The 24,478-nt window shown below is 39.3% G+C and overlaps 3 protein-coding genes across 4 annotated transcripts in view; 2 read left to right on the top strand and 1 right to left on the bottom strand.

The window, feature by feature from the left end:
- Window positions 1-86: 86 nt before the first annotated feature.
- On the top strand, window positions 87-6,727 carry RanBPM (Ran-binding protein M). The gene is given in 12 exon segments (XM_064692955.1): window positions 87-479; window positions 2,350-2,517; window positions 2,586-2,776; window positions 2,843-3,024; window positions 3,085-3,197; window positions 3,453-3,604; window positions 3,665-3,867; window positions 3,930-4,021; window positions 4,908-4,976; window positions 5,035-5,174; window positions 5,239-5,350; window positions 5,410-6,727. Coding segments are annotated over 12 exon segments (2,322 nt in total). The 5' UTR covers window positions 87-211; the 3' UTR covers window positions 6,042-6,727.
- Window positions 6,728-6,910: 183 nt separating this feature from the next.
- Window positions 6,911-7,704, bottom strand: LOC135435764 (succinate dehydrogenase assembly factor 2, mitochondrial). The gene is made up of 3 exons (XM_064692956.1): window positions 7,613-7,704; window positions 7,367-7,560; window positions 6,911-7,309 (listed from the first exon to the last, which is right to left on the bottom strand). Exons 1-3 carry the CDS (start codon window positions 7,628-7,630, stop codon window positions 7,039-7,041), a joined length of 483 nt encoding a protein of 160 aa, XP_064549026.1. The 5' UTR covers window positions 7,631-7,704; the 3' UTR covers window positions 6,911-7,038.
- Window positions 7,705-8,034: 330 nt separating this feature from the next.
- Galphao (G protein alpha o subunit) overlaps window positions 8,035-24,478 on the top strand; it is a 42,212-nt gene continuing 25,768 nt past the window's right edge. The window contains exons 1-2 of one of the 2 annotated variants that reach the window (XM_064692991.1): window positions 8,035-8,164; window positions 9,470-9,764. In XM_064692991.1, coding sequence (XP_064549061.1) covers window positions 9,647-9,764 — 118 coding nt within the window. In that variant the 5' untranslated portion in view covers window positions 8,035-8,164; window positions 9,470-9,646. Of the gene's footprint in view, window positions 8,165-9,469; window positions 9,765-19,188; window positions 19,501-24,478 lie in introns of those variants that run through there. The other variant, XM_064692993.1, reaches the window with a different exon arrangement.

The following is a 24,478-nucleotide window of genomic DNA, read 5'->3' as shown; positions in this document are numbered from 1 at the left end:
TTCTGTGGCCGTTTTGCCGAGCTATTCCACGGCGCGTGCCCCACTGCCACCGCTACTGCGTGCGCCGCGCAGCCATCACAACAGCAACAACAACAACAACAACAATAGCAACAACAATAATAACAACAACAACAACAGCAGCAGCGGCGCCTCCAGCTCGCGACGCACGCGTCACTTTTACAGCAACAACGGCAGCCACTTCAGCAACGACATGTACGCCGGCGGCCACAAAGGAACCAGCCAGAGCCACAGCCACAGCTCGCCCCGCTTGGCCAGCGGCACCAGCAGCGGGGGAGCAGCAGCTGGCGGTGCAGCGGGCGGACGCAATGCGAACCAATCGCATCAGGGCGTCGATCCGCTGCGTCTCCTCTATCCCAATGTGAACGAGAACGAGACGCCGCTGCCGCGCTGCTGGAGTCCCCACGACAAGTGCCTGACCATTGGACTCTCGCACAACAATCTGCGTGTCACCTACAAAGGTGAGTTGACAACAATGCAGTAGAATACAGCTTCAAGATGCACAGATAGATGCATTGTCATTATGTTAATTCAGCTGGGTTTTATCTAGGAGAATAACATACATATACGAGAATCTTATATTCTAATATAATTTATCTATCAAGTGCTTGAGAAGTCTTTCTTCTATGCGTTGATTATACTATATAGATCTATTCTGAACTCGGGCACAGATAGATGCATTGTCATTAAGTTGGGTTTACCTAGGAGAATAATATATGTACATATAGGAGAATATATTAATGTAGGAGAATCTTATATTCTAATATAATTTATCTACCAAGTGCTTGAGTTCAGCTTTTATCTTTCTTCTCAGCAATTCTTATAGTACAGATCTATTCCCATCCATCTCTTATATATGAACCTATTCAAACCCAGCTTATATCTATTCAGGCTCTCTAGAAATTCTATAAATGTATTTATTTATTTACTTTTATTTTCCTGCCACAAATTGTCTTTAAGCTCTTTAATTGTACTATTTAAACTGTTCCCAAGAACTTTCTTTAAGCCACATTTTAGCTTCAGCAGAAAAAAGAAACTAAGAAACAGGTTAGGAAATATTCTAGGTATCTATCTCTCCAGCTTGTGTTATATTTATATTATAGGGCACAGTTTAATACTAATATGTTAATTTGTATTATACACTCGAAAGTAGCATTCATCTGCCCAGGCAAAGTATTTTTTATACAAATTTAAAATAAGTTTTCCTTCCATTTTCCAACATTGAAGGAGCTTTATTTAAAATGCACACACATATTTCTCAAATAGGGCAGATATAATACATAATTAATAATTACTTCGAATATTTCGGGCAGATATAATGAATAATACAAAGGTCAAAAATATTCGAAGGAATAAGATTTAATCTATTTAATGTTCGACTGTCTAGCTTCTACGTGTTAGGCTTTCAGTGAATCAAATTAATCAGTTTTATATATTGACTAGCTTAAACACAGCTTTGATCTGCTCTAAAATCTCAATTTCAAAGTTCTTTATATCAATATATTCCTTTTATCTGTTGAGTTCCCAAATTTGCAGGCCTATTACAGATAGTTAACATAAAATTCAAATGTTAAAAGGCTGTTAAGAGTTTAATTGTTTTTAATTATAGGTTATCTAGTTCGCGACAACTTCCTAAAAGTGAGTCATCAGAGCAAGCAGAACGTTAGAAATATTTTGTACATATATATACATAGAGATAGCATTAAATAAGGTTATATGCACAACGAGCAAAAGTTAGAAAACGAAAAGCATTTCTTCAACTAATTACATACAACATTAGCTTTACATATTTCTTACAGTGCACACAATTAAAGCTTCTTATGTTGATAAACTTTAAAATTATATTATATTGAGCTGCCAGTGCTGCTTCCTCTTACTCGCATAACAGACAGCAACAACAGCTGCTCAAGCTGCCATTTTTGGTACAAAACGCCAACGCGCTGCTTTGTGTGGCGACCCCACGGAATGCAGGCACAGCTGTTGACTCGCTCGCACTTGCGCAACTGTAATGGCTGCTGTTTTGTTTTTTGGCGCCCACTTCTCACACGCTTATTCGCGTGCTGACCTGCGCTTGTGTGCGTGGTTGGCAAACAGCTGATTGGCTGCACACACTTGCAAGTCGCTGTGGGAGCGAGAAACGAGGTGTAGCAATAACAGTGCGCGCTCATTATAATGAACTAGCATAATATGAACAAATTTATTAATTTGGTAAAATTGTAAAGAAATGCATAATGTATGAGCAGGCTTATCAGATAATAATGTATTATAATATTAAGTAATTGTTCACCTAGCGTGTGTTTACTGTACTTCTCGTGTATACTCTGCTTACAGGCGTGGGCAAGCAACACAGCGAGGCAGCAGGCTCTGTGCGCACCGCATACCCGATACCATCGTCCTGTGGCCTCTACTACTTTGAGGTGCGCATCATTTCCAAGGGCCGCAACGGTTACATGGGCATCGGACTGACCGCCCAGCAGTTTCGCATGAATCGCCTGCCAGGTGCGTATTGTGAGAAGCGAAGAACTCATATGCCATACCCACTGTTCTTCTGCACTTCTCTCAAGTAGGTGGGGACAAGCAATCGTATGGCTATCACGGCTACGACGGCAACTCGTTTAGCTCCTCGTGCAATGGCCAGTCGTATGGGCCCACCTTTACCACCGGCGATGTAATTGGCTGTTGCGTTAATTTTGTGAACAACACTTGTTTCTACACCAAGAACGGCGTCGATCTGGGCATTGCATTTAGAGATTTGCCGGTGCGTACTTATTACTATAATTATCATTCAAATCGAATTGGATTAACTCGAAATTTGTCCACACAGACCAAACTCTATCCGACGGTGGGTTTGCAAACGCCCGGCGAGGAGGTGGATGCTAATTTTGGTCAGGAGCCTTTTAAATTTGATAAAATTGAGGAAATGATGCGGGATATGCGCGTCAATATATTGCGCAAAGTCGACAGATATCCCCATTTGCTGGAAACGCCCGAAAACCTAATGAACAGGTAAGCATTTAAATACTTTCAATTGGCAAAAAAAAAACTAATGCTCCACGCTTTCAACAGGCTTGTCTCCACTTATCTGGTGCACAGTGGCTATTGCAAGACGGCTGAGGCTTTTAATGGCTACACAAGTCAGCCCTTCGACGAGGACTTGGCCTCCATCAAAACACGTCAAAGTGTGTACAATTTACTTTATCACGAAATGTTTCATGTAGAGAATACTCTTACCCGATAGATTCTGGTTATATATTCTTGATCAGGTGTTGTCCGTTTGTAAATATGTCTCTATGCGAGACAAACTCTTACTTTTAAACTTTCCTTACGTCCGTCTGTTTTATTTATTTTATTATCCGATCAACATAAACAGCAGCATATGTCGTCCTTATCATCAATCGAAATGTTATTTTAACATCTCTTCCCGCTGCTTTCAGAGATAATCAAGCTCATACAGACAGGCAAAATGAGCCAGGCCATTGAGAATACACTGCGCTCCTATCCGGGCCTCTTGGAGAACAATAAAAATCTTTGGTTTGCACTTAAGTGCCGCCAATTCATTGAGATGATAAATGGCGCTGATATTGAGGTGAGTTTCTCAATTGTTTCCAGCAAATATAAAGTTAACGCGTTGTCAATTCATTTACAGCACGCCAATAACAAAGTAACCGCCACCACACAGACCATGCCCACAAATCAAACCTCGGTCATACAGTCGACCAAGGCATTCAAGCACAGCAAATCCGGCGGCTCCGGAACCGGCACCGGCAGCGGCAGCACCAACAACCAGCCACAAAACAACACTGCGAACTCAGCTGTGATAAAACCCGGCGATAAAACAGATCCCAAAATGTTTGTACCACAAATATAACTATTTGATTTCTTTGTATTCTAAATTCTTGTCGCATTTTCAGCATGATTATTGATGACAACTCCAACAAGTGTCCGGAGCACGATTCAAATAGCATGGACGTGGAAATGGAACCTTGCAACAGTCACTCCAATGGTGCGTTTCAGTTTTTAGAACAATTATTTATACATTCTATCATAAAACCCGCTCAGTATGAATTCCATAAAAGGAGGCGAATATTTACCTATATTATAATTCGAAAGCTTAAAAATCCACTCAGGTTCGACTTAAAACTGATTAGGAATGTTCAAACGTAATCTAAAGCTATTTTCTAATTTGAGGTTTGCAACTTTTTCGAGAATAGCTTAAATATTAAACTATCTATAAGAAAAAACATTTTATTATGGTATGGCTAACAAATGGTTCACAAAATCGTTTGTATACGTAGAAAAACTCTCGAAGAACTTGGGCAGACATGGTTTGAGCATATATCATAATACTTTTATACAACTAAGATATTTTAAATAATTAAGGCATGAATTTTCAACTGATTTAAGGCAGATTCAAGCTCGATGCGAAACTGTTGTAAAAAAAGAAGAATTCGTGTGGAAACTATATATTCAAGAAGAAGACGTGGCACACAAAAAAACTTAGTCAAATGTGGTTCAAGAATTCAAGAAGAAGCTGCCATAGTCGAAAATGAATTATTATGCCTAAATTTAATTCAAGAAAAACTGGAGGGAATAGGGTTCGGGATTTGTTATGCATGCTATATTTTTAAGAAGACTCGGCGCGGTTCAAGAATTACGTGTTCAAGAAGAAAACTCTTTTCGGTCTACATACTATATATACTATATACTATATATACAAATATGCAAGAAGACGAACTAATATCCATTTCTGACGGGTAAGAAGAGCTCAAGTTGTAATTTAGCAAAAAGTAGAACGAAGATATCGTGAGTTTCATAGCATTAATTAAGTAATTATTGAAAAGGAAACATATTGAAATGTATATTCATACACTATATATGCACTTATTCAGGCGATTCCTGTTCTAATGGCAATGCCAGCGTAGCACGTAACTCTCTAGATGCCATCGATGAGGAAATGGGTATGGGAACAGCTGCAAAGCCTATAAACAATTTATATAATTTCTATCATTTTTACAGATGTGGACGTGTCGCCCTCATCGCGCAATTATGGACGTGTCATTGAGAAGATCTTAGAATTCGGCAAGGAATTGTCCAGCATGGGCCAGCAGCTAGAGAAGGAGAACCTCATGACTGAAGAGGAGCGTCAAATGTTGGAGGTGCCGCGCAATAAATATAAACTAACTATATGTGATTATTTATATTTATATTATCTGTAAACAGGATGCATTTAGCTTGATTGCCTACTCAAATCCTTGGTCCAGTCCCTTGGGCTGGCTACTGTGTCCCTCGCGACGTGAGAACGTTTCCACCACGCTCAACTCAGCCATATTAGGTAGGCCTGGAGTATTTGCAATCCAACTTTTACTAAATACTTCTTTGTATAACCCACAGAGTCGCTCAATTTTGAGCGCCGGCCACCGCTCGAGTATTTGGTGGCGCATGCGGCGGAGCTATTGAAGATAATTGGACAGCATTCGCTGGGCGAGGATGCTTTCATTACCATCGACGATGTGTTCCCGCAAAATTGACCCAGTTCGCCGACGCTGCTGAAGATGTTCGAGACCACGCTGACTCTGCCGCGCACCAGCGTGCTAACCGAACCGCTGGGCAGCGTACCCTCCACATCGACGGCCGCCGTGCAAACCACCAAACGGCGGCGTCGTCGGCGCAACAAGCGTCGCCGCAAATCGTCCATATCGAGCAGCGAGGCGAACTCAACTAGAACCTACGATCCCGTCTTGACTGCCACCAGTATACGCGGCGGCAATTCAGGCACAGCACGTCGTGGTCGACATAGGGGCGTCGGTTCCGCATCATCAGCAACAGCAACGGCTACGGCAGCAGCTGCAGCTGCGGCGGCGGCGGCGGCAGCAGCAGCAGCAACAGCATCAGCAACGGCAACAGCGTCGGCATCCGTATCGGCATCCGCAGCGGCATCAGCAGCTTCATCATCGGCCATGAGCAGTGGCAGCAGCCCGGCGCTATTTGTGGATCGGCACGACTTCTTTGAAACGCTCGACTAGATTAAGATTATAAACGAACTGTAATCTGTAATGTGTAGTAGGTTAATTCTGTTGTTACTTCACATATTTTACACGCGTCAATGCGGCTATTTAATGCCCTTCTTTTAATGGTTTAAATTTATGATAACTAATGCAGGCGAAATTCTTTGGCGATTGTGTGTGTCTTTTGGCCTATTGATTTAGCAAGATTTTAATAACGTCTTACAAAATATTTTTATAAAATTAGCCTTTCGGTTGTAAGTCTAAAGCAAACAGTTTGTGTAATATTATTCTTATGTATAATTCAACAATATAGTTGCCGTGCTGCGCCACGCTCCCCTCTGAAACTAACTGGCAAACATGATTTTGCGTGCGTATTGTTTATTGTTTTAATTACTGAAGCGCAATGCTGCTAACGAGAGATAACACCAAAATAGTTTCTTAAATACCAACGCAACTCTTTAGCATATTTAAAAGCTGTACGTTCATTTAACTTTAAACTAGAGTTTACAACAATTTAATCGCTTAAATCAAATGCAATCTGAAAAAAAATATATAGCTAACTGAAACATTGTGAACAATTCAAATAAACTAAAATTCATTATACTTAATACGAGATGTGAACACTACCGGATCTGAGCCCCAGTTTATATTTGGGTGCAAAAAATTTAAAAACAAATTTCGATGAATTTTTCATAAGAGCAAAAGTTTTAAGTGTAATATTTCGCTGTAGTAGCAACTAAAACTTAATCGATAAGCATATACAACTGACATCGTTTAAATATACAAATACGTATGCATATATACATGTAAACATATGTGTATTTCAAGAAAACTAAAAACAAGTGCATTTTTACTCCTTTCGATCTGCGTTAACATTGCAACAGCTGTTAAAGTTAACAGGACTCAAACCTGTTAATTTAAATTTATTTCATATTGGTTAAAGCACAGAAAAACATACTATTAACAAGCACTTGCATTATCTAACATACAATTTACATTATTATATAATACTAGTCTACAAATCCGGCTGCCTAATGCGCTGCACACGTTCCGTATTCTTGACATGCTGCTTCAACAATTTCATAATATCCGTATCATATTCGGGCGGCGTGGGCTTTGTTTCTGTTGCCCAATAATAGATATCCCAATCGTTGCTAACCCCATTGATGAGCTTATCGTACAGCGCGGTTTCATCCTCGTCGAAATCCTTCAGATACTTCGCCACAAAGGTGCTCAGCAGCAGATCATTTTCCAACATGCCGCGTTTGCGCGACTGATACAAAAGCCTAGAAAATGGATCCAACTCAATAAATTATGTTTTATTAATATCAGTGGGTACCCACCGCTGCTTGCGTGTCGCGAGCGGCTCGTCGGGTCGCATTGGATACTCCGGCACCGGCAAACCTTCCGGATCCTCGTAGTCAATCACCTCGGGGGGCGTTGAGTACTCGCTTTTGTCGAGACCATTTGGTTTGCTGCTCAGACAGCGTTTGGGTGTGGCCAACGGCAGCAGCAGACGGCGCGCAGCTGTGGAGCACTAATGCAGCAATTTAGTAAAGCCTTTAAGACTAGTTAAGCTGAATACTTGCCAAAAGTTGACGCAACATTTTATTTATCTGTCCACAGTTACAAAGCACGCAAATAAAAACAGCTGTTCGAAGTCAGGGCTGTAAAAATGTATGCAACTGTTAAGAAATAACAGCGATCTAACAGCGTGACCAACTTTTACATTACCAAAATGTTATAGGCAGCTGGAATTCAATTATAAGCTAAGAACTCTGCTTTACGTTAATTAGTAAACGCAGTTAGATGTACAAATTTAACAACAGTAGCTAATTTTAGTCATGCATGAAAAAACTGCGCACTGTTGGTCGCATTTGAATTCAACTGTGCGCAAACGACAATCGTTGCAAGCTGCACACTTTACAGTCTGTTAAACTCAGAGCGTTGCCACATACAGTACACCAAATGTAAACAAAGTGCATGGACCTGATGGTCTGGCAATGCCAGAATCAGTTTGAAAGAGACAGCGAGAGGCAGCAAAAGTGTGTTACAAGTTTTTGCACACCCGAAATATTCCAATTAAATTAGAATTAATGCAAATTTAAAACAAAGTGCAAGTGCTAAACATTGTGCAACGGGTAATGGTGAAGATAATGTGTTGCCAAATGTGCAAAAGCAATCAAAGAAAATAGAACCTGAAAAGCTAAAAAGCGACGGGCGAAGAAGAGGGTGGCCTCTGTGCTGCGCGCTGCGCTGCTCTGCTCTGCTCAGCTCGTGTGTGCAAGTGTTGTGTGTATACGCTGGCGCTGGAAACTAGGCGGTGGTAAAATGTAAAGCCGAAAAAAAACGAAACGAAGAAAATTGCGCTCACGCTGCCCGCCCTGGCGGTGGGTGGGAGAATGTGTATATGTGTGTGTGTGTGTGTGTGCAGAGTGCGTGTGCGTGAGAGTGCGAGCGTGAGCGAGTGAGCAGCGCGGCATGAAACTACTAAATGGAAATTTATACAAGCGCCCCAAACACCACCCAAGCAACCACCCAGCCGCCCAACTAAAACCTAAACGCGACGCACCCACGCAAAAGCCGCATAAAAAACTAAACGTTTCTAAAAGTTACACAAATCGCAGCATCAATGAAAATCGAAACGGCGACTGGCAGATCGTCTCCAGTCTCCAGAGTGACCACGCGCCGTCTTAGCCGGCACAACGACCCGTTTAACACATCTATTGCGTCTACGCCCACGCCTTCCACACAAACACACACACACATACATATAGAGAAAAACGCAGGACCTGGCCACACCATGCACAATATTTCCCCAAAAAAAAAAACACTACATGATAAATTGCCAAAAAGGCGTACATTTTTTCCTCTTGCATTCTTTTAGTCATTTTCGATAGCATTTTCTGATTAGATAAATGGAATTGATGAATATGTGTGTTATATTACATATTTTCCATTCAAGCCATATGTAAATTGGCTAGAGCAGTTCCTGCTGCTGCTGCTTGCTCTTGTTGTTGTTTTTTGTCGCTGATAACAAAACACAGCAAGAAGAACAACAACAACAAAAGCGCAGTTCAATTATAGCAGCGCGCGCCCTATTGGACGGCAAGACAGTGGCGGCCATAAAATTAGGTGCACTTGTCAAGTAGGCAACACTGTTATCTCAATGCCGGTGCGTGCCTGCGTCTGCGTATGTGAGCGCGCGCGTGTGTGTGTGTGTGTGTGACTCATTGCTCATTGAGTTGTTGTTGTTGTTGTTGTTGCTGTCACTTCCCGTGTCAGAACGGCTGAACGGTCAGTTGTTATTGTTTATGCATAAAAATCCAATTGGATGCTGCGCGCTCGGCTGCCATTTCCCTAGACAACAAATAAAAAAAATAAAAAAAAGAAGAATATTACATACATATACAAAAAAAATAACCACATATTCCATTATATTTCAGTGTGTATATTGTAATTTTAAGCATTTTGTAAATAAGATAAAAGTATAATCAAACAAATCAAATCAAATCATCAATAACTAAAAAGCAGCCATCTAAAGAAAATTCCACCAAACTTTAACTGACAAGTGCTGCCAAAGCCACAAAAAAACAAAAAAAAAAAAAAACAAAGTCAACAAAATGGGCTGCACTACATCGGCTGAAGAGCGCGCTGCCATACAACGTTCCAAACAAATCGAGAAGAACCTGAAGGAGGATGGCATCCAAGCGGCAAAGGACATTAAACTTTTGCTACTCGGTAAGTGCAATTTACAACAATTTATAACAATAACAAATGCAATCATATTTTTTTGTATTTTTCTTCTGTTTGTTTATGCACACACTCAGAACTTTCGCTCAGGAAGTCGCTGTGCGTTCCCCTTTCTCAAAAAGAAAACAATATCATCTTTTGTGTACCTACATAAATGGAATTTCTTTATCAGTTGCGAGTCGCAAAGAGCACTTGAGTTCTTTAAAGTTGTTTTCCTTTTACATACATTTCTTTTTTCGATAGAGCAACTGCATACAGGCTCAATTATTTTAGGCCCTGCACAGTGGTGTGTATTGCAGGTTTTATGGCTCTCCATTAGGAAATGTTTGTAAAAAAAATTAAATGGGATAAGGTGGAGACGGTATGTGAAATGATAATTATTTAATTGTTTTACTTAGCTTTGGTAAAGTTTTCCATTAAATCGATGAGGTGCTTTACCATGGGTATTTATCGTCATTAGAGATTTTATTATGGCATTTAATAGTTATTACAAGAAAAAAGTTCAAACTATTGCCTTAAACTTTGTATGGTAAAGTTTTACTGAAGTCAGTTTCTGACAAGTTTTGAAAATAAAACAACAAGAAAAATCAATTCCTAATTTATTGTTCTCTACTCAATTTGTGTAAGCACATGGCGTTTTTTTTTTGTGGCAAAACTTGCCACCAAGAAGAGAGTGAAAAGAGGAAAAAACGTAACTCAAGGCTGATGCATCATCCAGTGGCATGATAATTTATTCTTAGCGTGTGTTGTGGCCAAGGCAACAAAAGGCGACCGAAAAACTAACAATTGGGTCAAATGCGATGCTTGCATGTCATCCGTTGTCCGGCTCTCGTTTTCGTTCTGCCACTCATTCCCATCCCCATTTCCATTTCCATTCTCGTTCTGCTTCTGGTTCTTCTTCTTGTTCTGGCCAAATTCGAGTGCTTATGCTTGCGACTTTATACTAATGAGAACTGACAAATCGCGGGGCATGCGGTGCAACGCATTTTAAAGTGCTCTCAGACCACGGTGCAACTGTTGCGGCTGCTCTCGAGTGTCTGTGTGTGTCTCTGTCTGTGTGTGTGTGTGTGCAACAGCTATGTGCAACAGAGGCGATGCCACGCCAAGATGCGTCAGGCTCAAGTGCGCCCCTTCGCGCTAACCTTCTACTACACTCAGAGAAAATTTTGTTGTAAATTATAGAAAGAGATTTTTTAACATTTTGTTATTTGAATATCAAGCAGAATTCTTTCCACGATATTTCCTCTCGATTTTATTATACACTCTTAAAAAACAGGTAAACAAATTGTTTGAATTAAGTACAGAATACTTTTTACAAGACTTTTCTTGACTTACAAAAATAAATAAAAGGAGAAACAAGCTTGGATTATGTACAAAATTTGTATTTAAACCATTTGCTAACTTAACTATATTAAATACTTGTATTTAGAGATTGCTGTAAACAAAGTTCAGCAAATAGGAATTTTGTTCTCAGTTTCGACACATTCACCCAAGTACTCGCCTTTTTCGCTGAGTGTAGTTAGTGGCGCGCCTGCATCCGCCAAAACGGCACTTGGCATTCAAGCGTTTGCACGTGTAGCTTTACCTGTCGATTGACATGAACCACAAGCCACGCGCCATGGCACGGGTAGAGGGCGGGTGGGCGGAGGGTAGAGGGGCGACTCTTGTAAACGGACAACTTACTCGGCTGGCAGTTAAGCACTTAAGCAGCTCGCGCCACTGACATTGACATTGGTGTCGCCCGTTAATCCCATTTAGCCAAATGCCACGCGACAGATCCTGGACAAAAGGCAATAAAAGAGAAAAAGATATGTGAGAGACGTAAACTAACTCGGAATGCTCGGTAATTGAAACTTAATAAAAGTGCATTATTATTTTTCGAAAATCCTCTAAAATTGATTTGCAGAAATCTTTTACTTTAAAATAAAGCATTTTCTGTACAATACGCTAACGAGGAATGCTTGGAAATTGGAACTCCAAAGAAAGGGCATTTTTATTTTTTTGAACTGTAGATACGTTATCAAAAATCCCTTAGAATTCGTTTACTTTAAAATGAGTTATCGGAAATTTGAGCTAGAAAAGTGTATCTGGAACTTTTTGAAGTGAATTATTTTCAGAATTCGTATAAAATTTTACTCTTAAATGAGGTATTCTGAGTACAATAAGTTTATATGGAATGCTCTGAAGTTAGAGATTAAAAAAATATTATTGAAGGCTTTTCAAGCACATTGTATTATGTTTTAAATCTATAGTACATTATTTTCGAAAATCCTATGGAATTGGTCTGTGAAATATTTTGAAAATTTAAAATTAGATATGTTAAAGGAACAAACAATAAAAAGAGGAGCCATCTTCGGGGTGCAAATGCTTGAATACCCTCCTGATCTGATTTGTGTTATATTTCCAGATGTGACATTTTTACGATGCAAAGTTTTATCAAGAGAGTTCTTAAACTAAGGAATTAGTTTGCATAGAAACATATGGAGGGAAAGTCAGGGCGAAGGCCCCCCGAAGAAGATATATGATATATAGTAATATTGTATGATATATAAATACAATCAATACTGAGGATATATACTCCTAAACGCTATATTGTTGATGCCAGGGTGTTAAATAGAATAGAAGAATTGAAATGCTGTGCCGAAATGTGTCACAGTTTCGGAACAACTTCAGATTTCGATTAACAAGTAGATTCTAGGAAAAAGCAGTGGTAGTTTATCATTAGTACTTATATTATCATCTATAAAATCACAAGTTAATCCTTCAAAATCTTGTATTATGTTTGGAATTTTGAGGGCTTTACAAATCTGCATGACAAATTTGCCAACTGCAGCTATTATAGTTTCCCTCTCTCTTTCTCTCTCCCTATCCCACTCTCTCTCTCTCTCTCTCTCTCTCTCTCTCTCTTCTCTCTCTCTGTTGCTGGTTGCCTGGAATAATGATTGCAGGTAACTGGCAATTGCATCTGGGCCAATATGGTTCATGTTGTGGCGCTCTCTTTGTTGTTATTGTTGTTGCTGCTTTTGTCGGTTGCACTTTGGGCCAGAGACGAATGGCAGGCCGGAAGCATCAAATGGCGGCAGGAAGCAGAGCAACAAACAATGAACGACAACAGGCGACAACACGACGTCGCTTGTAACTGTTGCCAGCTGAATGTACATGAGCTCCGCCCTGCTCCGACCTGCCCTCTCCTGTCCTGGGTGTGGTTGCTTTTTCGGTCTGTGGACAAAACATCGATACACAAGTGCCAACTGGTCCTTGCCTGCCCCTCCCCCCCTTGGCCTTTCTCGTGGCGAGTGCCCTGCTCCAACGGATGCTTAAACACTTTAACATAATTTTGCAGCCAAAAGGGGCTATTGAGGAAACATTTGCCGCTTGTGTTTTATGGCCCAAACTGCAGCAGCTAAGTGATATGTGGCCAAAGACTGACAGAGAGGGAGAGAGAGAGAGAGAGTTGGCGATAATAAACACTTTTAGAAGGAGCGATAACTCAAGAACGTGATTTGTTAACTGAAATGCCAAATTTTGTAGAACAATTCGAATTTTTAGATAGAATCAGTTATAGTTATGTGCAAAACGAACAGTCCTCATGCTGTGTAATAGTGCCGGACTAGCAGATATCCTGTAATCTGTGAGGAGTTATCAACTGACTGGAAGATAAACTAGACTCTGATTGCATTCAAAATTGAGACGGCAGTTTTATAGTAGTGAAATGACACAACAAATTTGTGTAAAAACCAAAGGTCAATGTGAAAAAGCTACAATGTTTATATATGAAATCCAAATGAAAATTTTGTTGTATTCAATTATTTTGTATGTCAAGTCAATAAGTGTAAATACTAAGTACTAAAAGTATTTTTTTTTTTTTTTTTTTTTTGCCATAGGTCAAAGAAAACATTTAATTATTGCCCAAAAAGGGGGCAGATTTTAAACTAAAAGTATGCCTCTAAAATTGTGTTTTTGTTCAATTAGGTTGATCAAAAGCTGTTCAAAAAGTAAAATATTCAGAAACTGTGCACTATTCGAGATTTCCCATGCCAAACTTACTATCTATAGCGCTTATAAGCGCCAAGATATGCTCCAAAAACAGAAATTCGATATTGTTTCTTATTAATTTCATGGAAACGTGATTAACTATCGATACTTGCAGAGAAACTCGTACTGCACGCGCACTAGTGGGACCTACATTCATACAGACGAACAGACAGACGAACAGACAGACGAACAGACAGACAGACAGACAGACAGACAGACAGACATGCCTAGATCAACTATGCTATTGGCCAAGACCTACTGACCAAGAATATATATATATATAGTATACTTCTCTTCTGCGTGTTACATATATTTACACAAAACCTTTTTACACATTTTCAATGGATTCTGGGTATAAAAATAAAGAACAAAGAACATGAACTATAGTAAAAACTTAAGAATTTCTACAGAAAATTTTAACTTGCATATTTTATATGCATACTAATCTCCATTAGCAAAACTTTACATTTTTCTCTAGAAAACTGAATTTTCTTTTTTGAAGAAATCGCTCTTTAAACTTCAAAGCTTTTCTGCTTAAAAAGTGGTTAGCTAACTTGTTACCAAGTTTTCAATGGCTTCAAGCACAAAGCAAACATTGTTAAACAAAAAAATAAATAAATAAATGTCCAAATTGATTCGCAATTTTCAGAAAAATGTGCAGCACACAATTTGTTGTTAGTGAAAAGAGCTCGAAATTGATTTTCCAGCTAAAAAATATTTGTTCTTTGCCAAATGCACTTAACTAGAATAAACGAAAGAGATTGCATTTGTTAACCCCCTTTTACGGGCTTCTGGCTTCCCCCCCCCTCCACTTGGCGTGGCTCGTGCAAATAAACAAAAGATTCGTTAAATAAACTATGGAGAATATGCCAAATATAACACAAATCGAATTTAATTGACTCGAGTCAAATGTCGCACAAGAGTGCCAAAGGGTACCCGGCTCCCCCTCCCCCTGCACCCCCTTACAATTGTAAGAGAAAGAGAGAGAGAGAGGGAGAGAGAGATAGAGTGTGCAACTCTTTCCCCTGCCACTTTTCATCCCAGCTTGTTGTCATTTAAAAGAGTTCGCGTGTTAATAAAAATGAACATAGTTAGATGGAAGCAGACAATTTGTTTGTCGTTGTCATTGGCTGCGGTTGCCACCCCCCCCCCTCCCCTCAAACCCCCTTCCAACACCCGTCAGGGGGCTGTGCCCCTGGCCTAACCCAATTCATTCAATAATTTCATTTGCCAGTCGTTCAGTGTTTTCACTTTTTGCCACTGTCCGCTCGCGACTGATGATTCAATTGAATTTGTTGTTTTGCGTAGCCCCTACAGTACCCCCCCCCCCTCTCTCTCTCTCTTCTCCTCCTACCCCTTGACAGCGGCCCTGTTAAACCAGGGCAGCCAATTCGACTGTGTCCGTCGCTTTGGCACGCAATTTGACCGTGCTGCCATGGAATGCAATTACCTTACGGTCTCTGACAACTACGTCAATTATCGCCGCATTTAACGTGGGGTCACCTATTGTGTGGGCGGCAGGTGGAGGTGGAGGTGGGCGGGGCCTGGTGATGGTTGCAACTGTTTTTCTTGGAAATCTCGGCTCGGGCTATCAGTTACCATTGTGCAATTGCACTTATAATCAGGGGGAGATTCCAATTAAAACTAAAATTGAAGGTTAACTGCAACGTAACTAGTTGGAGTTACGTACGAAAATATTAATTTCCGATTTTCATGGCTAAAAAGGATCGTATTCCAATTGAAGGTCAATGTGGAAAAACTGCAATGCGCATTTGATTTTAAATTTTCTTGAATTTAATTAGTTTTTGAGGCTTGAAAATAACAAACTTACTAACTAAACAGAAATATAACTTATTAATTATTATTAAATAATATCAATTGAAATTGATTGATTGATTATTTTTGATTGAATGATTGAACTGAGGAATACGATAAGAATAGTTTGTAATAGCCGGAATCGGGAAACCTTTAAGACTGAAGAACCAGAATTTAAGAATGGAGACTGCATTCATAAAGATTCGAGATCTTTTTTTTAACCATAAAATATATCAAAAAAGAAGATTAACATTTAAGATTATGATTTTCATATTAAAATACCATACTATAAAAAATTATGTAGGAATACGGTAAGAAACTTTGTAATAGTCGGAATCGCGAAACTCTAAGACTTAACAACCAGAGTCTAAGAATGGAGACTGCATTCGAAAACTTAAAATATCTCATTTTTAACTATAAAAGATATCAAAAGAATAGATAAACATTTCAACCTATGATTATCATATTAAAATACCATAACAAATTATTTATCTTCTGATTAGAAATAAAAATGTATTTAGTTGCAAACATCATTTCTTTATTTACCTTTTGTTATAAATAATTAAATCATTTCCAAAGGAAAGCCTTTCAAGCAAACTCGGCTAAGTCAAAAACCAGAACCAACTAACACGACAATTGTCAACTCTCGAATCTCAGGCAAACCAAACCAAAATTGAACTTGTGCAGTTTCCATATGGCAAGTTTTTCTAACTAATAGCCAATAAAAAACTATTAACTCGCCCATTGACATTCTTGGGCTCATATTTAGCTGAACTATGGGCACCATTTGGCATGGTAATCGATTGCAGGCTGTAATTGCCCTTCGAGCCTTGCGTTTTTATGAGCCATGCAATAGGATTAATTGATTTATATGGTGTAGTTGATTGTTGAGTGTGCTCGCCTGGTTTTACCTGGGCATTGATTTGTTTTTTTTTTTTTTGTGGGGCGAGGGAGTACCGCAATGAAATACGATATGGCTCTAATTGAACGGCACTCGAAACGCAAAAGCTTTTGGTCAATTAACGCTGCCAGCTGAACATTCAATCAAACCGTCAATGACAATGACTGAACACTACATATATTCTGCAGCCATCAATTGGCCTCAATTTTTCCAATTCTTTACTTCTTTTTTTATCTAATCTGCCGCCGGCGGCAGTCAGTGCGGCTGTTTTTCTTCTTGTTGTTGTTGTTGTTGTTGCGGTATCGTTTTCCGGTCAAAATACTCGTCCTGTCGGCTGTCAACGTTCGTCATTCTCCGCACTCGCTGCTTTTAGGCCGGATGCTAGCTGGGGCAGCTGGCGGGCCCAATGGCTGCCTAATTGTCAGCCGTTTAGAAGCTAAGCTGCCTAAAACTGGCTTTAAAATAGCATGCCTGCCTCTGTGTGTGCGTGTGTGTCTATATGTGCGTGTGTGTGTTTCGCGTGGGCCACACTCGTTGCTGTTGTTGTCCTTGCTTTGTCGCACTCGCTGCTCGACACTCGCTGCCCGCATTGACTAAACCAATTGCAGCGCGCGCTCGCTTATACACATGTATATGCTCTGCCCCTCTCTCTCACACCCACTCACGCTCTTTCTCTCTGCGTAGCGCACTCTCTCGCCTTTGTGCTTTTTCGAACATTCCAGCCTGTCAACCACTCACAAGCTCCTTGCCATGCGCGCGCTTTGTGCTTTCGCATCCCACTCTCCCACACGCCCGCCGCAAAGCTCTGCCAGTCCATTCACTAATGTGTATGTGTATATAAAGCTTTAACTTCGTGTGAGTGTGCGTGTGCGTGCGACTGCGAGTGTGAGCGGGAGAGCGCGCGTTGGTGAGTACGTGCAGGCGCGTTTAGGGCGGCTCCATTTGCCAGTTCAGTCGTTCAGTCCAGCGAGTCCAGCGCCAGCTCCAGCCAACTCAGTCAGTTGGTTAGTTTAGGAGCGAAGCGAATCGTCCAAAAGCACAAAAAATAGGAAAAAAATAAAAAGAAATTCACAACGGACGCGAATTTTCACACCGTGTAAAATTCAAAGTCAAAAATAAAAAAAAACCAAAATAAAGTAAAAAAAAAATTGAATTAATATATGTGAAAATCTTTAAAAGAAACCTATAAAATATTAATCGTTCAACAACAATTGAATTTTTGCGCGCCCATTAGATATGTACAGACGCGACAAGTGCTCGATAATAGCTCGTTAATTGCACGCGAAAATTAAAGAAAACTTTTAGCAGTTTCGTCTGAAATTTTCTTGAATTTTTACGCGCATGAATCATAATTTTGTGCTGCATGCTGTGCTGGAAGCGTGCAACAACAATAAACAAAAGAAAATAGCAACAAAAAAAAAACAATCAGAAAGCAAAGAAAATTTCAATTTTTCGTGCTTTTCACAAAAAGAAAAACTGTGGCAACAACAATAAGAACAACAGCAAAGTACTCGCATTCGCACTTGCTATTTGCTTTGCGTCAGAATAAGCAACCCCTCTGGCCGCCCAATCAACCCCAACACCTTCCAAACGTTCTGCTCCCCCCTCTCAGGCCCTCTAACCCCTCTCTCTCTCTCTCGCTCTTAGATCTGCGTGTGAATGTGTTTATGGCCACTTGTAAGACCAGCTAGCGAATTGGGAAAAAACTCTTGGTCATGTCCATGGGCATTTTGCATATAATAATATATGCCCCGCCATTCATTTGTCTATCAATATTATTTATGGCCACTCATAATAATCGTCTATGCATATATATATAAAAATACAGTATATATATATGCTTATCCGATATGCAATATCGTTTTGCCTATAAAGCAACTTTCAATGTGTTTCGCTAGCGTGTTTTATTGATTTTTTTGTTTTTGGTTTTGGTCACACGCTGCGTATGCGTGTTGTGCGTGTGCCAGTGTGTGTGTGTGTGTGTGCGTGTGTGTGTGTTTGTCAAGGCTCTAGTTGCAGGCACAACATGTTGTATGGGTGTATACCACCTGCCACCCCTACCCGCCCCTGGCCTATGACTTGCCAATCTAGCCAAAAATCTTGTATATGCGCTAATTGTATTCTTTTCTATTACAACTTGTATTTTTTTTTTCTAGTTTAATTTTTTTCTGTCTAGGAGTCAAAAAGCACAAAACTTGCAAAAGCTTTGAACAAAAAGTTTAATTTCGAACTCGCTCGCGCTTGGACTTGCACTCTCTCCCACTCGCTCTCCCCCTCTCTCTCTCGCTCCTTCTCTCTCTCTCTCTCTCTCTCTCTCGTGCGAGCATTTAGAATTTGCCAGCTGGTTGCAGCTTCGGGTAGGTTGTTGGCTAAAAGCACGCGGCGCGAAGTTTTATCGTTCAAATCGGCGACTCATTTCGTGCAGCATCCGCATGGCAAGCGAACGTGTCTCGGTTCTTATCCTGGGATCCTGGCTCCTGTTTGTCAACAAATGCGCATAAATTCAATTGTTGTTCGGTTATGTCACCCGCTGACAAGTGTACGCAAATAAATATTTAATTCCGCTCTCTTTCTCAATCTGCCCCCCGAAATTCGCGCAGTGTTAGCAAGTGTAACAATTCAACATTCTTAATCGCAATTGTAAACAAAAATTGTAAAAAGAAAAAGAAAAAAGACAAGAAAAGAAAGAAAACAATTTTCAGCTGAGCAGCTGAGAGTGTGGGCCAGCTAGTTGGTTGGGCTTGTTTATTTGTTTGTTAATTTCCGTTTCACTTCTGCCCCCCCGCGTGTTCGGCCATTGATTTGGCCGATATCAAACGACCTTCAAAACGTTTTGCGTCGAGGCAATACGCACCATGGGCTGCGCACAGTCTGCCGAGGAGCGAGCCGCAGCCGCCAGGAGCCGCCTGATCGAGCGTAATCTCAAAGAGGATGGCATCCAGGCTGCCAAGGAGATTAAGCTGCTGCTCTTGGGTGAGTTCTGCCAGACCCCTCCCCCCCCCTCTCTCACTCTTTGTTAGGTCTCTGCCCCCGCGTAATTACCATAGCATACTTAGCGGCTGCTCGGCTCTGCATATAAATTAAGAGCTGCCCCTGCCACACATTCAACTGGCATTAACGAGCTGGCGTCCTGCTGCTGCTGCTGCTGGACTTGCCACACGAGTAATTTAACCAAAATTTGTTATTTTATTTATTTATTTTTGCTGATTGTCTGCATTGGCAGCGCAGACACACAGCTCAGCAAAATTTGCTTGTTATTGCTGTATGTAAATGCCATAAATATAATAATCACAATAACATATTTTCATGCTCAGACAATTTGCTAAAGTTCAAGGTCAACCAACGGGTGTGGGTGTGAATTCTCCTCACTCTCTGTATGCGGGTGGGTGTGTGCGGGTGTGTGCGTGTGTGTGTGTGTGTGTGTGTGCTCATGATGAGCCTGCTTTGCACCGGGAATCGTTGATTGCAAACTGCAATTATATTATGGCCAACTAACTGGAAACGTAATGACTCAAGCATTAGGTCTGCGAGGCACTTAGATACTACATAAAAATAGAATCTTAATGTTATATTGATTTTCTCTACCTCTTCGGGCTCTTGATAGATTTTTAATTATTTAATATGATTTTACAGTTGCTGTAAATTAGTTCTAGAGAATCAACTAGACTCAAAATGTGCTATGAAAACAAATTATCAGCAGTATTTCTAAGAAAGTTGTCTTTACCGATTCGGTTAAATATATCTGCAAGTCAAATTCAAATGTTAAATCAAGAATATATTTTACATTTAGGATGAAATTTTCTATCCGTTGCAAAGAAATTCCTCAAATATGATTGCTTGCCATAAATGTGAATTACTTGAAATCGTTTCTCTATAAAAATATCTTTATATTTTCTATCCAATCCGAGGTAATCGTTTTGAAGAAATTGCAATTGCAATTGCAAAAGTTATTATTAAAATGAGCAAAATTTCTAGAAAATGTAACTTTTCATAACTGCCTCGTTTTGATAATAAAACATGGTTTGCTTAATGTGGAACAACAATAATGTAGAATTTTTCCTGCTTACAAGGTAAATTTGTACTTATTCCTTATAAAATTTGGTTAATGTTACTGGAATTTAAAACAAAGCTAAGCTATATTTAGCTTAAGGCAAAATTAACGATGTTTCTCTTAAAACAAAATGTTAATGTCAACATAGATTTAAGCTAATCAGTAAAGCTTTCGGCCAGAATAGAAACATATGGTTATTATGGCCATTTCATTTGGAACGGGTAGTTAGATTAGTGATAGAAAGAAACAGATCTAACCTACTGATAATGTTCTATGCAAACGGCTTTTAAAGCTTATTCGTATCATTTTTTCACACATATTTCACTTAGCTAATGTTTACAGGGTATCTGCTGGGCTAGCTTTCAGCTTTGTTCAGCTCTTAGGCAATTTGTGGAGCACACATTCGCACATAAACGAGTAATATTCATAATTTGAAGACATGGTCCTCTGTTCCACTGCGCTGCTCTCTTTTTCGCTTTGCGTGCTTGTGTGTGTTTCACTTTTCATTTCCCCCCAATTTTCATTTTTATTTTTTTTGTTTTTTTTTCTGTAGGTGCCTGCAATTTGGCTGATGTTTACATTTTTTTTTTTTGTATTTCATTTAATTTCCTCTTTGCAAATATCAGCGTCCGTCTCGCGAAAGATTTAATTTCTGACAGTTTTGCGTGTTTGTACAAAATGTTAAATTCTGCTCAGCGATTCCATGTGTGTGCGTGTGTGTGTGTGTGTGTGTGCGTGTTTTGTGTTTGCTTTTCTCACACTGGAAAAGTGTTTATTTAAAATAAGTTTGGCTGTATTGTGTGCGCGTGTGCGTATTCAAAATCGAGCACAAATTCATAATAATAATAATCAAACAAAAACTAAACTTTTACCTCGACCCCACGACCGCACACCCCGCTCTCACTGAGTGCCTCTCTCTCTGTCTCTCTCTCTCTCTCTGTCTCTGTCCCGCTTGAGATATTTATGCAATTTACGTAGGCATTAAATTTAAGCACTCGCCTTCACTTCCCATGCAAACATCTCATTAATTTAACGTGCCTGCAGCCATAAACAACGCCTTCAAGAGTTGAGCTAGATAAACTTTTCGATCCATTTGCTCAACTCCCAAGTTGATTGTTCTTCAATAGGTGCATTCACAGAATTGTTGCATATACACATATATTTTTAATCGAAAAACATTTCTGAACAATTACATTGCCAGCGCATTGAACTTATATTTCACAGCAAAACAAAACAAAAACCTCGAAACTAAACAATCTCCATGGCGCATTGTTAATTTATGGACAGCAGAGTCCAACATGTAAACGAGGCGCAACACGTTAAGTGTGCGCTACGGGTAAAGACCCTTTCGGTTTAGTCGACTCTATATATAGAACTGAACTTAATGGAGCTAACATTCGGAATGTGCTTAAACGGAAATTCCGTTTGATTGTCATAAATAGCGACAGCGCTCAAAGTTCCCGAAAGAGAACTGATATTTGCATTGTATTTTATTTGACTTTTATGGTTTTGGTTAATATTAGAAAAAGCTTTTCATTTTCTATTTTGCCAGATATCATGAAGTATACTAAGACATATATAGTTTCTTAGTTGTGGGAAAATAAACTAACACAAATTAACTCATTAAGCTCTAAAAGAATCTCGGCGAAAATTAATGAAAAAACTTAAACTTAAAAAGATATCGATTAAATCAAAACTATTTCGCATTTTCTTTTTTAAGTTTTCTCCAAGGAACTGCATATCTTTAATTAATGTTCTGCATAGATATATTTAAAATGGTTTTAAATATATGAATAAATTTATTTTTAAATTTTCGTTGAATTACGCTTTAAGTGTCATTATTAAAAAGAAATGTCATACTTAAAATACACTTTGTTTTATTTTTTTTTAATTAGCTTATATTTTATATTTTTTATTAGCATCTTAATCTGGCTATACGATAAGGGTATTCACTTACTTAACATTAATTATAAAGTCTTCTACGTTATTTTTATTGTTTGTTTTTAACTCAACTTCAACTTTATCCAAGTACACGGTTTGGGTGATCGTGGGGGGATCCTGTAAAGTATTCGTCGCGTTCTGCTGCAAATGCCTTCTTGCAGAGAGGCGGGCAATAAAGGAACCTTAAGATACCTTACTAGAGGTTTAGGTTGTACCAAGATGGCCCAGTACTTAAAAAGGCACTAATTTTTTTCCAAATGCGATTTTGCTGATGTTCCAAAGATTTGGATTGCATAGCGCACAACTAAAGCAAGTAGAGCTGTTATATTCACACATTTCTCCTTGTTTTCTTTAAGTTCGTAATTAAACACTTTAAATGTTGATACCTCAATGCCTTCTGTAAAGCGAAATTCATATTCATTTCGTGACCCACATTAAAGCTAGTTTCTTTTTAGCCTCTCTTCTGCATATTTCCAGCATTTTTTTATTATTTTAATTTCTTAAAATATTCTTAATATTCACTTTAAAAATCGTTTTACAATTATTATACCAAATCAATGTCGAATTTAATCCCCAAATTATTTACCAAAATCATGCAAAATTGTAAAACTTTAATGCCAATTAAATTCTAACTTTTATGCCAATTAATTTCCAATTTCACACAAACTAAGCTCCTACTAAATTCCAAATCCGTAGAAAAACAAATTAGAAAATTCTGCAGAATCTAATTTGTGGCAATAATTTTCCACACAGCTTAAATGCACAGCTTATCAACAAGTGCATGCAAACCAAAAACAGCCCACTCAATTATGAAAAAAGAGAAAAGAAAAACACGAAGAGGAAAATTCTGATGAAAAATGCAGAAAATTGTGCAGAGCGCGTGCAATGAAAGCAGCTAAAATTAGACACGAGCTGCAAACAAGCGTCAGAAGTTCGTGCCAAACGGGGGTTAAAACTGAAGCAAGTAAAAAATGTTCGTTAAACCAACAGAAAACCGTAAGCTGGACTCAACTAGAGCTATTTCGGGGCGTAGAGCACCTAAACTGACCAGAACCAGAATCAGATGCAACGGGCGCTACAATTAATCCTTTGTTTTGTCAGCGCAACTGTTGAGCTGCCCCACAGCCGGCAGCCAAGTCCGAGCTCAGAGCATAAGATGATTGCTCAATGCTGATGATGATTATGATGATAATGATGATCATGATAATGATAATCATTGTGACGTTGTGTATGTGTGTGTGTGTGTTGCGTGTGCTAAAGGCCATTAAGCTCTACTTGTATAATACAAAGCGCACACATTTAGAGCTCAACAACTACGAACTATGCACTTGTAATCTGTGTATAAATATTTATAACCCCCTCTCGCCACCCTCGCCCACTCCCCCACCACCATCCCCTCGCCCCTCGCCCCCCACCAGCAAGCCACTTGCCCTGCCCTGAGTGCCCGTTCTGCGTCACTGCACATAATCAGACGCCTTCTGTATTTTGCACTTTGCATCTTTGCCACACAGACTTGAGGCGATTTGCCATGGCAAAAAAAAATGAGCTCTTCAAACTATTTTGTTGGGGTATATTGATTTTGTGGTTAATTAGGGCATTACTATTATTTTTCATAAATATAGATTTATATAAAATGAGATTAAACAGTTTATCAAACCATCCGCTTTTTTAAAGCCTTAACGTTTTAAAGCTATTTTGATAAAACTATAAAGTATGTGCAGATAGCTTTTATGCCTTACGGGAGAATTGGTCTGAATTAAAGCCAGATTAAGCTATTGTGTAAAATATCATGAGAATTTCGACCACACACTGCAATTGATTTATCTATTTTTATTGTCTTATCTATTCGGTTTTGTTAGCCAAATTATGAGCCTAGCTTATAACCGTTGCCTCAATTCTTTTGCACAAGTGCAAGCAATTTTGTTGAACTAAGTTTCTTCTACCTACAAGTTTTGCTAT

The sequence above is a fragment of the Drosophila montana genome, unplaced genomic scaffold (genome assembly GCF_035044405.1).
Source record: "Drosophila montana isolate Dmon_TW-CO22-7 unplaced genomic scaffold, ASM3504440v1 contig_3699_1, whole genome shotgun sequence".
Classification (NCBI taxonomy): domain Eukaryota; kingdom Metazoa; phylum Arthropoda; class Insecta; order Diptera; family Drosophilidae; genus Drosophila; species Drosophila montana.
This window is presented reverse-complemented; position numbering and strand designations above follow the sequence as displayed.